The sequence below is a fragment of the Podarcis muralis genome, chromosome 7 (genome assembly GCF_964188315.1).
Source record: "Podarcis muralis chromosome 7, rPodMur119.hap1.1, whole genome shotgun sequence".
Lineage (NCBI taxonomy): Eukaryota > Metazoa > Chordata > Lepidosauria > Squamata > Lacertidae > Podarcis > Podarcis muralis.
The window spans coordinates 85,718,806-85,733,259 of NC_135661.1; the positions used below are offsets into that span (position 1 = coordinate 85,718,806).

The 14,454-nt window shown below is 51.6% G+C and overlaps 1 protein-coding gene across 16 annotated transcripts in view; it reads right to left on the minus strand.

The window, feature by feature from the left end:
* RYR1 (ryanodine receptor 1) overlaps window positions 1–14,454 on the minus strand; it is a 210,868-nt gene that overhangs the window by 13,540 nt on the left and 182,874 nt on the right. For 8 of the 16 annotated variants that reach the window (XM_077932316.1, XM_077932315.1, XM_077932313.1 and 5 more), the window contains 9 exons: window positions 10,240–10,321; window positions 8,648–9,945; window positions 6,790–6,860; window positions 5,641–5,845; window positions 4,767–4,853; window positions 2,566–2,966; window positions 1,179–1,221; window positions 923–1,053; window positions 663–723 (listed from right to left, as the gene is read on the minus strand). In XM_077932316.1, the coding sequence (XP_077788442.1) occupies window positions 663–723; window positions 923–1,053; window positions 1,179–1,221; window positions 2,566–2,966; window positions 4,767–4,853; window positions 5,641–5,845; window positions 6,790–6,860; window positions 8,648–9,945; window positions 10,240–10,321 (2,379 nt within the window). Of the gene's footprint in view, window positions 1–662; window positions 724–922; window positions 1,054–1,178; window positions 1,222–2,565; window positions 2,967–4,766; window positions 4,854–5,640; window positions 5,846–6,789; window positions 6,861–8,647; window positions 9,946–10,239; window positions 10,322–10,861; window positions 10,892–13,695; window positions 13,726–14,454 lie in introns of all 16 variants that reach the window. The other 8 variants (XM_077932307.1, XM_077932302.1, XM_077932305.1 and 5 more) reach the window with 2 other exon arrangements.

Genomic DNA, 14,454 nt, shown 5'->3' on the forward strand with positions numbered 1-14,454 from the left:
AGCCTTTTCATTGCAAGTATGAGGTCTAGAATCTCTGCTTCTGTCTTTTTAGGGGAGAACTATGATTCTCTATGGGACGAGGGTGGCGCTGTGGGTTAAACCACAGAGCCTAGGACTTGCCAATCGGAAGGTCGGCGGTTCGAATCCCTGCAACGGGGTGAGCTCCCGTTGTTCGGTCCCAGCTTCTGCCCACCTAGCAGTTCAAAGTACACCAGTGCAAGTAGATAAATAGGTACCACTGGCGGGAAGGTAAACAACGTTTCCATGCACTGCTCTGGTTCTCCAGAAGCGGCTTAGTCATGCTGGCCACATGACCCAGAAGCTGTACGCCGGTTCCCTCGGCCAATAAAGCAAGATGAGCGCCGCAACCCCAGAGTCGGGCACGACTGGGCCTAATGGTCAGGGGTCCCTTTACCTTTACCTTTACCTTTAGGATTCTCTGGGCACTGAATTATGTTGTACTGTCTTAGATGTAGAGATAGGGAATTCCCCTTGCAGGCGAAGCCCTTGCATCTCCCCCAGCTTACAGTGGGGATTGTGCTGGTCTGAATGGCCTCCCTCCCCTTTAGCCAGTGTTTGCCAGGCTGTGGCACCAATTGGCATAAATATTGAACGGTTGAACCTCCCGCCCCCCAGCCCTCTAACTGCATCTTCTCACTCACGTTGTCAGTGAAGATCACTCCGAATTTCCAGACCTTGTACTTGATGTCAATAGAGGTAATCCTAGCACGAGAGAAAGGGAGGATGAGGAGGAAGCTCTGTGCAAGTGTGCATGTAAATTCATACGTTCTGTTTTGCTGCGTGCATCCCAAAGGGCCCATCCACACTTCCCCTTGTCCCACGCTTAGGAAGCATAGGCCCAGGCAGTTTCGCCTTTGCCCCGCCCGCCCGCCCCACTGCCAGCTCTGCCCATCCTCCTCACCATGTTATGAGAGACGTGTCTGGCTCCGTTTTCTTCTCGTTCTGCGCTGTGATTTCCAGACTGGCCAGATCTATTCCCAGCAGTTCTGCAATTCTCTCCCGCCCGTAAATGTCACCGTATTTGTTTAGCACCTGGAAGGGGGGGGAAATGTGGTTAAGAAAAGATGGGATCTCCATCTTGTTAATCACCCCTGCCTTAGATCAGGAGAGCCCAAGGCCTTTGTTTTCCTAGCCTAGACAAGGGTGGAAGATCTCACCTTTCTCTTGATGAATTTGTCCCAGTAGTTGCTTGGGAATGACCTGGCAAGGGGAGAAAAGAGGGGGACAAAACCCATTAAGAATACCATTCATTCCTCCTGCTCCAATGAAGGCTCCCCGACCTGCCAGGGCCATTTCTCTCCCTCCCTCCCTCTGCAAAACCGATTTCTCCCCAAAAGCCCTTCCACCTTGACCCTCTTCACTCAGCCAATCTTCTCCCCCTCCCTACTGTTTAACTGGCAACCCTGGACCTTCCTCCTCGCTCATCAACATCATGTCTGTGTAGTACAGACTCTCAGCCTTCCAACCTGCTGCGTCCAATCAAAGGCCCGCTCAGCCCAGCTTTCTGTTTCTGTGAACGGTCAGCTTAAGTAGGAAGCTCTCAAGCATGGGTGCAAGGGCAGGCCTTCCCCGGCACTTATCCACAGCGCCCTCTCCGAACAAGGAGGCTTCCTTTTCGCTATCGTGGCATAAGAGCCATCAACAGGCAATATCCCTCCATGAGTTTTTGCCTGGCCCCTTTTCGCCTCTGCAAACTTATTTGGCCACCACTGCATCTTGTGATGGCAAATTAATTAATTAATAATTAATTAATTAATTAATACTTAATTAATAATTAATAATTATATCAATAATAATATTAATTAATTAATTAATTAATTAATTAATTATACCCTGCCCATCTGGCTGGGTTTCCTCAGCCACTCTGGGCATCTCTCAACAGAATATTAAAAGCACAATAAAACATCAAACATTAAAAACTTCCCTAAACAGGGCTGCCTTCAGATGTCTTCTAAAAGTCAGACAGTTGTTTACAGTGGTACCTCGGGTTACATATGCTTCAGGTTACAGACTCCGCTAACCCAGGTTCAGTGCTTCAGTTTAAGAACTTTGCTTCAGGATGAGAACAGAAATCGTGCCGCGGCGGCGCGGCAGCAGCTGGAGGCCCCATCAGCTAAAGTGGTGCTTCAGGTTAAGAACAGTTTCAGGTTAAGAACGGACCTCTGGAATGAATTAAGTACTTAACCCGAGGTACCACTGTATTTCCTTGACGTTTGATGGAAGGGCATTCCACAGGTAGGGTGCCACTACCGAGAAGGCCCTCTGCCTGGTTCCCTGTAACCTCACAGGGAGGGAACTGCCAGAAGGCCCTCGGAGCTGGACCTCAGTGTCCGAGCTGAATGACAGGTGCACTGTGCCAAGCAGTGCTGGCCTGTCCTGAACCTCCTTGCCAGTTGGTTGTGCCTTGTTGCCCCAAGGAGGGTTTAGCCCAGCTGCACTCTGGGAAGCCCTCTCCCCTCTTTCTGAACCTTTAGGAGGCAAGGCTGTTGCCCAGAGGGGGAGGAGCCTACGCTTAGCCCCTCCCCTCCCCACAGATGGACTCACGGAGCATTGAGCACCAGGCGGTCCCACTGTCCCTTGATGTCGTCGTCCTCCGGCTGCTCCGTGATGTAGAGGCCGTCAAACTCCAGCTTCCGCGCCAGCTCCTTCTCGCGCTTGAAGATGACCAGCGGCACCTTCAGGCAGTTGTAGCCGATGATGCAGAGGAAGGCCACCAGCGTGTGGAAGATGGCCAGGAACTGCAAGGCTGGCTGCATGTAGCCCGTGCTCTCCTCCAGGAAGAAGTAGACCACGCTGTCTTCGTCGTCCTCATCCCCGTTGCCGTTGCCGTCCCCGCCATCGTCGTCCCCGCCACCAAAGCCAGAGCCGCCTCCAGAGCCAGACTCCAAATCCCCATCGAACCCAGAGCCCTCAAACTCCTCCTCGCCGGGAGGGGTGTCGGAAACCTGGGAATGGCAAGAGAGGAGGAGGAGGAGAAGGTTGGGATGTTAAAGTTGTGACCCTCGAGCCAGGAAGGTCTCGGTCTTACAGCTTAGCCACCAGGTCAGGGCTGGGGGACCTTTCTTCAGCCTGAAGGTCCTTTCCCCTTCTGGGTCCACCTTCTAGTGGCAGGCAGGGTCAGAGACAAAAGTTGGTGGAGCAAAGGATGCGAGCTTTGCCTTCATGCGACAGGCTAGTTTCTGCACGCATTGTCAAATGCCCCTCTCTGGCACTGTGATGGCCTGGGATTCGGACTCGGATGCTGAACCTGAGGGATCCCAGCCTGCACAGGATTCCCCGCCTCCAGAACCAGCTGAGCCGGGGCTGGGGCCTGAGCCTGAAGGGTCCTCACCTGTGAGGGATCCTCAGGTGAGGGCATCAGCTGAGCCTGCTCTGACTCCTGAGGTGATGGAGGACTCATTGCCTTCAGGTCCTCCACTCTCAGCCCCGTCAGGGGAAGCTGAGGTTGCCTCTGGGTCCGGTAACCCTCCAGCCTCTCCTGAGCTGCAGATGCTCAGGGCAGAGAGGCGGAGGGAACTAAGTTCCCGCAGGAGGAGTGCTCGCCTCCAGGCCAGGAGAGGCGAGTCACCAGAGGATCGGGGCCGCCCTATGCCTCAGGGCAGATAAAAGCCGGCCAGCCCCAGTCCCAAGTTGCGGGAGCAACATTGTTGGTTGCTAATTCCTGCCTGAGCTCCTGACCTGCCCTGGCTCCCTGCTTGCAAGCCTGTTGCTGACTTCACCTGACTCCCTGCCCTGCACCCAGCTTCAGCTACTACGGACAGCCTCCACATTGCACCTTTGACCACGGACTGGACTTGGACCTCACCTCTCGGGTAACCCATAGACCAGCACAGGCACCCAGGCAAGCAAAAGGCACAAGCTGAGTCCAAGGGCACGATCCAGCCGGGGGGGGGAGCACTTGGGGTGCAAAGCAGGGCCAGAGAGGGGTGTGGGATGGGGAATGCGCCAAGGGCCAGAGAGAGAGAGAGAGAGAGAGGTCGGGGGGGCACATTTGCCCTGCAGGTCTGAGGGTCCCTACCCTGGCAAGAGTCCTTGGCTCCAACAATTTGCCCTCCCAAAAGCTGTGCCCAGTTGTTTTGGCTCCCAGGATGCTTTGTTACTGTTGTGGTGGCTATTAAAATTCATTATGCACCATTCACCCTCGGATGGGACGCGGGCGGCGCTGTGGGTAAAAGCCTCAGCGCCTAGGGCTTGCCGATCGAAAGGTCGGCAGTTCAAATCCCCGTGGCGGGGTGCGCTCCCGCTGCTCGGTCCCAGTGCCTGCCAACCTAGCAGTTCGAAAGCACGTCAGAAGTGCAAGTAGATAAATAGGTACCACTCCGGCAGGAAGGTAAACGGCGTTTCCGTGTGCGGCTCTGGCTCGCCAGAGCAGCGATGTCACGCTGGCCACATGACCTGGAAGTGTCTTCGGATAGCACTGGCCCCCGGCCTCTTGAGTGAGATGTGCGCACAACCCCAGAGTCTGTCAAGACTGGCCCATACGGGCAGGGGTACCTTTACCTTTTACCTATTCACCCTCGGGGAAGGTTGCAACTATTTAAAATACAGCATAAGAAACTTACGGGGGGGGGGATATGTCACTGCGCACAACCTGCTTTCTTCCACTTCTGCACTTCCCAAACTGCAGCCTGGATCTCATCCTCTGGCCTGCATTAACTTGTCAGACTGATTCTCCTCTTGAACACCCCCCATCCCTACTCCAGGGTGTCCCATCTGTCCCTTGGCAGATCTCCAGACCTACTTACCTTATAGAAGAGCAAAATGAAGTTGATAGCAAAAGCCAAGAAGAGGGCGAGGAAGCGGAGATTGTAGAAATTCCTGGACAGGTAATTCTGCAAAGAGGGTGGATAAGAAGAGAAGAACAATGTGTGGGTGCATGTCCTTAGGAACATCGGGAAAGCCCTGCTGGACCAGGCCAAAGGGCCACGAAGACCTCCCCAAGCAGCTGGTATTCAGAGGCAGACTGACTGCGGAAGCAGAAGAACGTCCCCGTGCCTAGCAACCACGGACAGCCTCCATTAATTGGTCCAACCGCCCTTTAAAGACATTCAAGTTGATGGCCATTGCCATATGGTTGTGGGAGGAGATTCCATAGTTCAACCCTGCAGTGGGTGAAAAACTACCTCCTTTGTGGCGCTGTGGGTTAAACCGCAGAGCCTAGGGCTTGCCGATCAGAAGGTCGGCGGTTCGAAACCCCATGACGGGGTGAACTCCCATTGTTCGGTCCCTGCTCCTGCCAACCTAGCAGTTCGAAAGCACACCAGTGCAAGTAGATAAATAGGTACCGCTCTGACGGGAAGGTAAATGGTGTTCCGTGCGCTGCTCTGGTTCGCCAGAAGCAGCTTAGTCATGCTGGCCACATGACCCGGAAGCTGTACGCCGGCTCCCTCGGCCAGTAAAGCAAGATGAGCGCCGCAACCCCAGAGTCGGCCATGACTGACCTAATGGTCAGGGGTCCCTTTACCTTTGTCTGTCTCCCATGGTTCAGCTCCAATGGATGGTCCCACCGGGTTCTAGCATTATGACACAGGGAGGAAAATGCCCCCCCCCACCTGCTTTCTCTACACGATGCATAATTCGGAAAAGTGGAGCCCAAATGTCTCTGGTCATCTCCCTTACCAGGAACTTTGTCCTCTGAATCTCCAGCTCGTTCCAAAACTCCGAGACTCCTTCCTCCGCCTGCTTCTTGTCCCTCTGGGCCACCTTCTTCTTCTGCTTGGCTGGTGGTTCTTCCTCCTTTTTGGGCTTCTCCTCCTCCTCTTCCTTCTCCTCCTCCTTCTTCTCTTCCTCCTCCTCCTTTGCTGCCTTCTCCCCATTTTCAGCACTGGGAGGGACAAGGGGGGAGGTGGAGAGAAAACTTGAAAGACCTTTGCCACCCTGTCTTTGAACCCTGTATTCGAACCCCTCTCCAGCTGACATGGGCCACACACCATGGGAAGCCAATGCATCACACGCCCCCAGTGTTGTTGTACTTCAACTCCCATCAGCCCCATCCACATGGCCAGCAGCAAAGGATGATGGGAGCTGGAGTGCAGCAACATCTGGAGTGCACCGTGCTGGTTTCTGTATTTTTGAGACCTTGAGGGATGGCAACTGGCTGCTTTTAAAAGTAAACATAAAGGAGATGATGGAGTTCATGGAGTTGGCTGATCTCACCGGGAGAATCCGCAACCAGAAAGAAGAGGACTACCAAGAAGATTGGAAGAAATTTAAAGACTATTTGAATAAATATTCTAATATTAAAGATATGTAACCACTTGAAAGAACCAGCCAGGCTTAGGACTAAATTAGACTTAAATGTATCAATAAGAAAATGTACTATAAGAAAGGTAAAGAAATTGGAATATGACTGTAATATTGTTTTATGAAATAATGATATTGGAAACTGCTACATTCAAATTAAGAGGAAATTCAGATGGAGGAGATTAGAGGAAGTCAACTAAAATGTTTATGGAAATGGATTTTAATTAATTGGTTGAGTTTCTTTTTTTCCTGTTTAGGTATGTTAAGTTTGTTATTCTTTTTTCTTATTTTTCACTTTTTTATTGTGTTGTTGTGTTATTATGTTGTTGCATATTCTCTTTTTTGTTACGTCTATTGAAAATTAATAAATATTATGGTAAAAAAATAAAAAGTAAAAGTAAACATAAAGGGCTAAGGTTCTCAGGAGCACTGTGCCCCCAGGACCACCCCTCTGGTCCCCCCCCCCCCGCAAGCCCCAGCTTAATCCAGAGTGTGCAATCCACTTTCACCAAGCACGGCACTCACTCAGCTTTCTCCGGTTCCACGGGAGGCTCCTCAATCTTCTCCAGCTCTGCCTCCCCTTCCTCTCCTTCCACCTGGAGAGTCACAAGAAGATGGGTTGGTGAGCGAGTTGGTGCCACAAGGCGGCTGGGAGCAAAACGAGTTTGTGGGCATCATGGCTGCTACACGGGGGGATTTATTGCATGTCAGCGAGCAGCAGGGACTACCTCCCTGCTGGGCTATCTCCAGCTAAGTCCTACTTGGAGAAAACCCATTGAAAGTAATGGACCTAAGTTAGGTCCATTAATTGCAGTGGCGCTGGAACGCTTCAACAGTTTGACCCCACACCACAGAGGTGCAGTCCTCCATCGCCTCCCAGGACAGATGGATGTCAACTCAGCTTCAATTAACATTAACTTCAGATGGAACGCCACGTTTGGCATTGGGAAAGAATTCTGCAATTGAAATGCAGAGAAGGGAGCTAAAGCAGAATAACTTGCAATGCAACCCGGATGAAGATGCACGAGTTTGTGAGCAGGGCTGGATTTTTCCTTTTCTTTAAAAAAAGTTACTACTAACAGCACCTAGCTACTAAGGCACAGCAATACCAAACACAAATACCGGTAATACAAGGTGATACAAACACCCTCTTTTGTTTAAACAAAGAAATGTGGATGGAACTCAGGAGTCCTGAATCCCAACCTGCCCTCTCATCCCCTCCAGACCCGGAGAAAGAACAATATAACTGAACTGCGGAGCTAAAATCCCCACACGATAATGCAAGTTGGTTGGAGAACTGCATCTCAAAATTCAGGCACGTCCAAATTTCAAAGGATGGCTGAGTTTCAGTTCTCAGACGCAAACTTGTTCGGATTTCTCCTCCAAACATGGGGCTTAACTACACTTTCACTTGCCCCACTGCCTTCTCCCAGGGAAAACTGCTCTTTAGTGCTCAATCGAAGTAAACAGCAATTCAGTTGTTCTGATTTATCACTAAAGAGTGGGTTTTCTCTTGAAAGGGAGTGAAGCAAGGGGAAAACCGGTGTGTGTGTGTGTGTTATTGGCTTGTTTTGTTTTTGTAATGTATTTGGTGTTTTCATTTTGAATCTTTGTTTTAAACCACTCTGAGATTACAGATGAAGAGCGGTATACAAATTTAAAAAATAATGATCATCCTGCAGCGCTTCTCCTATACAGTGGTACCTCTAGTTATGAACTTAATTCGTTCTGGAGGTCCGTTCTTAACCCGAAACTGTTCTTAACTAGGGGCGTGCTTTCGCTAATGGGGCCTCTTGCTGCTGATGCGCCGCCGACACACAATTTCCGTTCTCATTCCGGGGCAAAGTTATCAACTCGAGGTTAACTCTTCCAGGTTAGGGGAGTTTGTAACCTGAAGCGTTTGTAACCTGAGGCATTTGTAACTCAAGGTACCACTGTACCTCGGGTTACAGATGCTTCAGGTTGTGTTTTTTCAGGTTACGGATGTGCTGAAACCTGGAAGTACCGGAAAGGGTTACTTCCGGGTTTTGGCTGTTGCACATGCGCAGAAGCGCCAAATCGTAACCTGCCCGTGCACAGACGCGCCGCTGCGGGTTGCAAATGCTGCAGGTTGCGAACGTGCTTCCCGGACGGATTGCGTTCGCAACCTGAGCGTCCACTGTAATTAATTGCTGACATTACCCCTTGGTTCACTTTAGATCGGGGTAGCTAACATGGCGGTGGTGTTAAGACTCCAAATCCCATCACTCACAGATCCAGTTCCTCCAGGCATTGTACCTCCCCACTTTCTGTGCCCTCCCCACCTCCTAAGCCTCATCTCCTCCTAGAGAGACCCTAGGAATGCCCACCACTATTCAGGCACCGCCTGAAGCCCTATACGTACTCCCAGTTTTCTCTTGAGGATGGGTGATCCTTCAGGTGTAGGGGGCTCCACTGGGGTCGTGTCCCCCATATCGCCAAGCCCACCAGGTGCATCAGGAGCTGTGGATCGGAAATGCTCTTTCTTCATGTCAAAACCCTCCCCGCCTTCGGCAGGCGCGTCTTCCTTGCCAGGTTCCACTATCTCTGCTTCCTCCCCTTCCTCAGCTTCCTGTTCGACTTCCTCAGAAGGGGCCACGTCTCCATGCACCTCGTCCTGCGTTGGGTCGGGCATGCTGGCCAACAGCTCCGTCATCGTGATCTTCTTGGCTTCCTCCACCAGGCCGCCCCCGAAGAGCGTGTTCCAGATGAGGAGGAAGATGCCCCTGGAGATGTTGTAGAAGAAGAGGAGGATGCTCATCAGGATGGTGTAGATGAAGGTGGCCACAGCCACGGCCATCTCCTTGACCGTCATCTGCTTGATCTTGCGGAGCTTCCGGCGGATGTTGCGGTAGGTGAACATGCGGAAGAAGTTCAACACGCCGTCCAAAAACTCCCCGAAGACCGAGGACGACTCCGATGGTGCCGACACCTTCTCGGCTTCCCCACCTTCTGCCCCTTCTCCTTCCTCTTCCTCCTCTTCCTCCTCCTGGCCCTCCTCCTCTGAAATCTGTGCCGCGATCTGCATCTCAAAGATGGTGTCCTCGCAGAAGTTGATGAAGAGCTCCATCTTCTCCGACTCACCCCCCTCGTTGACCACGTCGAAGATGAACTGCCGCTTGGACTCCTTGACCTGGGGCATCTCCCACTGGGCCTTGTTGGTCTCGCTGATCTCAAAGTAGATCCTCTCGATGCGCTTGCTGGCGCCCATGATCTCGATGCGGCCCAAGTAGGGGCTGAAGTAGTTGAGGATGCATTCCGCCAACTCCAGGAAGGTCTTCAGGCGGTTGTCGTGCGGCATGTGCTCCGAGAGGTTGGTCAGCAGTACGGCGATGTTGAAGCCGATATCTTTGGCGGGCTCTTGGAATCGATCGGCAAACTCCTCGTAGTCGATCATCTCGTTCTCATCGGCCTCCGAGCAAGAGAGCAGGAACTGGATCTCGGACGGCGTGTACTGCTTTTGGCTATCCATGGCCTTCTGGAAATCCTTCTTGGAGATGAGACCCCGCGGGTCCGTGATGTAGTCTCGGAAGGCGTCCGATGCTACAATGTCCTTCAGCTTCAAGAACATATCGAAGAACTTGAGAATCATCTCCACGTTACTGGAAGACTCCACCAACATGTCCACCATCTGCCGAGCGATGGTGCCATTCACCACGTTCCCTGGGTAGGCACATAAAAAGTAAGGTTAGACGTGGGACCGAGAAGTCTGTTGGGGGTGGATACACAAGTGATGAGTGGGTGGGTGTTGCACTCATGTAAGCACTGTCAGGTGGATTCAGGGTGATTGAGATATGTGCACCTTATCTCAGTGGGTTGTAGCAGTTTTGCACACACATAGGATCCCACGTTCAACCCCTGGCCTCTCCAGGTAGAGCCAAAAAACACCCCTGTCTGCTCAGGGAAGCTGTCATGGAGCCCTGACTGGCTGCCCCCACCCTGGCTAAGGGGTCTTACCTTCCAGAAGGGACAGCAACATCACCACCATGTCTTTCTGCAGATCCAGCAGCTCCTTCAGAAGCCCAATTTGGCTTGAATCCTGGGTGGGAGGGAGACGTGGGAGATATTAAGTGCTGCGGAACCAGAGACATCTCTTCCCGTGTCTTGGAGGCCTCCAGACGCAGATCCCCTTCACCCTCATGCCCCACTTGTATTCCTAAGGCTCGACCTTCCCTGGCCTTGTCACACCTGTTGGCTTCTAACCGGGCAATGGAAACCCGGTCACAACTAGGTGTGGGACAGGAAGGAGGGATAGGTGGTGGTAGCCCACAGAGACAAAGGAGCGGGTCTCAACTTGGGCTGTGAGCACTGTGGCCCATTCTTCAGGCCCCTCAGATGGTGCCACACCAGAATGACCCCCTGAGGTCCCAGGGCACCTGGAACCGGAGCCTTAGAGGAGAGACTCAGATATCTGAAGTCAGCTTAGGTACACAGCCGGCCACAGGGCACTGCCGTCACACTGTGACATGTGAGGGGAACACCTTACTCTAATGTGAGCATGCTGAGGAGGCCCCAGCCTCTCCTTCTCCTCCTCTGACTCAGAGCTGCGCCTCTGGAGAGGCAGGGACGCCCTTCTTACCTCAGGGTAGGATTCGCTCCGAAATTGGTCCTCATGGGCAGCGCAACAAAGAGATAGTTTTGGTGAGGGGCGGAAATATCCCCCAGTGCTGTCTCCCCGCCCACCCCAGCCTCTGCACCCCCATTTCCTAGCCTCGCCTGCTTGGGAAGAGGACAGTGGGAGGAAAACACCCCTGGTGAACGTCTTCCATGCCACTGCCTCCAGCGACTGGCATCACGGGCATTATCTACACCGCAAACAAAGAAGACTTTCCCCTGGTGACGAGGCCTCTCTGGCAATTTGGTATCTGCAGCCTCTCTGGCAAAACTGCAATTCCCTGGGAGAGGGACGGACTCTGAAACCAGCTTAGGGCTGGGAATCTAGAATCGGGGAGGTGAGTATGCTGGTTTCGGTTCAGAGGCCACGCCGCTCCAGAGGCGCTTCGCCTCTTCGCCCGCAACTCCCAGCCGGCGTCAAACCGAGAGATGAGGGCTGGCTGCCAGCTTCAGTCAAGGCCAACGCAAACCCTCCCCTTCGCCCTCAACATGACAACATGAGCTAGGATGGGGCGTGAGCCAGCAAGCCAAAGCGGTGGCCAACCATGGAGCTCCTGACGACCCCGTTTGATGGTGGTGGCTGGAGGGGGGGGGGTCTGGAGAAGCATGGAGAAGCAGAAAAGACAGAAGGAGAGAAAGGAGGGCTGGGGTGATGAGCAAGGGCCAGCTGCCGCAGACCGAGAGAGGAAAGCAGGCCAGGCCAGACCACCATATTCCCCTGCACTGAGGCATAATGGGAAAGAGCAACAGACATGTTTATGGCTCTCCTGCAAGGATCTACCAGCAAGGGCTGAGGGTTTTCTTAAAAAGTGTGTGTGTGTGTGTGTGTGTACAGAATGGGGAAGTGAGGTTTCCCAGGCAGAGGTAGAAGTGGGCAGGTATAGGGTGAACTGGAGGGATTCTTAATAACAATAATAATAAAAAAAATTATTTATACCCCGCCCTCCCCAGCCAGAGCCGGGCTCAGGGCGGCTAACACCAATAAAATCACAGTAAAAAACATAATGGGGGGGGGGAAACCAATTTAAAATACAGGTTAAAATGCAGCCTCATTTTAAAAGTAGCCAATAAATCAAGACCATAAGGGGAGGGAAACATAAGGGTCAGACTGAGTCCAAACCAAAGGCCAGGCAGAGCAGCTCTGTCTTGCAGGCCCTGCGGAAAGATGTCAAGTCCCGCAGGGCCCTGGTCTCTTGGGACAGAGCGTTCCACCAAGTTGGGGCCAGTACTGAAAAGGCCCTGGCCCTAGCTGAGAACAATCTAACCACCTTGTGACCTGGGACCTCCAAAATGTTGTCATTTGTGGACCTTAAGGTCCTCCGCGGGGCATACCGGGAGAGGCGGTCCTGTAGGTACGTGGGTCCCAGGCCGCAGTATTATTTTATTTTCAAAAAAGGCTTCTGTCAGGCGCTTTCCCTGCTGCTCTGGGTGTGTGCGTTGGGCCTCGCAGGTTAATGCAATGGGAAGGTGCCAGGGTTCTCAAACGATGAAGGTGTCAGGCTTCTGGCAACGTCACCAGCTGCCTTGCAGCGTACCCACCGTGACACCTTGCTAAAGTGTGTTCTCTGAAACCATGGGAGTGTGTGTGTGCATGTACATATGTGGAGATGAGATTTTCATTGGAGGGGGCATGGGAGGCAGCAGAGTTCTGTTTCATTGCGTAGCCTCCCCTCTCCCTGACCAGCAAAACCACATGCCCTTTAAAAATGTGTTTTTGGGAGGGGGTTATTGGGTTGTTTTTGTTCAGATCATGTATTTTGTGGTTTTATATTCTGATTTTATCCTGTGAACCTCCCTGAGACCTGCGGGTATAGGGGAGGTATATAAATTTAATTAATATATAATTATGCAGAATTGTAAATAAAACAATTGAAAAACAAATTACAGACATTTGCATAAATGTATGAGATAAAAGTATTCAAATACAGTGGTACCTCGGGTTAAGTACTTAATTCGTTCCGGAGGTCCGTTCTTAACCTGAAACAGTTCTTAACCTGAGGTACCACTTTAGCTAATGGGGCCTCCTGCTGCCGCCACACTGCCAGAGCACGATTTCTGTTCTCATCCTGAAGCAAAGTTCTTAACCTGAAGCACAATTTCTGGGTTAGCGGAGTCTGTAACCTGAAGTGTATGTAACCTGAAGCGTATGTAACCTGAGGTACCACTGTATGTTGGGTGGAATTACCATATTTTCCTGTCTATAAGACGCCCCCATTTATAAGACTCTGATTTAAGAAAATGTGTGTGTGTGGGGGGGGAGATCTATCAGTGTATAAGACACCCCCAAATTTTGGACATTATTTTTTAGGAAAAAGCCCTAATCTTATACACAGAAAAATACGGTAATTTTCACAGGCTGAAATATCTATGGCAGGGTATGGGTTGCCTGGCTGCAGAATCTTAATATCGTTTAGCACAATGGTTGCAGAGTCTTATCCAGACCATTGTTCACACCTCCTTTTGTCATGTGTTCAAAGGAAGGAAAGTCTGGCTTGACCTAGACAGCAGCTGGAGGGAGCAGATGAGGACTTAATCTAAAGGCCTCAGGACCCTTTTGGGTGTGTTTCCTTTTTGTGTGTGTGTGTTAAATTGGTCTGGCCTGTCGAAAGGAGGAGTAGAGAAAAGAAGCCTAGGGAAAGAGAGGAGAAGTGGATGGGAAAGGAGAGAAAAAGAGAAAAAGAAGTGAAAGAGGACAGAAAGAAGGAACCAAGAAGGATGGGTGGGAGGGAGGGAAGGAAGGAGCAGGCAGAGTGAGCAGGGCATGAGATGGCCACATACTACTACATAAAAGGTTCTTACGCCATTTCGAAGTCCTGGGGGTTGGGTCATCTGTCACACATCAGAATAAAAATGTTATTCAGAAACATTTTTAAGAACATTTTTGTATTTTGCCAGGTTTACCATCCAGCACGTTCCTTTTGTTGCTTGGGGGTCAGAACAGCCTTGCCCTCCCTTGTCTGCGGAAAGGTGGGCATGTGGGGTGGAGGAGAGGGAGGAAAAGGGACACCTGCGCATATCTTCATTCTCCCAGTGTTGTGGGGGCGGAATATGCCGTGGGGAAGGACACTGAGCCTGGGCTTCAACCACTAGATTTCACAACCTCCGCAGCTCCAGGCTCTGGGTCATACCAGAGCCCTTTCTATTGTGCATTCACGATTATTTCTGCTCTTGGTGGTATCAAGGGTGGCTGTATGCAGCCCCGCCTTCAGCATGGCTTGCACCTGTTTGCACATTGTTCCAGGAAGTGTGGATTTGATAGAATCGCCTTCTAAATGCAAACTTAAATTGAATTGCTCGCCCATTCCTAAATGGGACTGGCTGCTGCAAATAGAACTGGACCCCCCCCCCTCTTTTCGAAAGTCCTAGGTGGGTTCCAGTTCAGTGGCAGGGAGAGGCATTCAAGACACAGGGCAGGAAAATGTCTGCAAAGGTGTTATGGTGGTATAAAGGAAGGCCAGATGGTGAAATACAAAAATGGTCCTTTTCAGAAAGAGGGATGCTCAAAGCTGTTGCTGAGAGATCAGGAGTGGAAGGGGTGGGGGTGGGGAGAGGCACAGA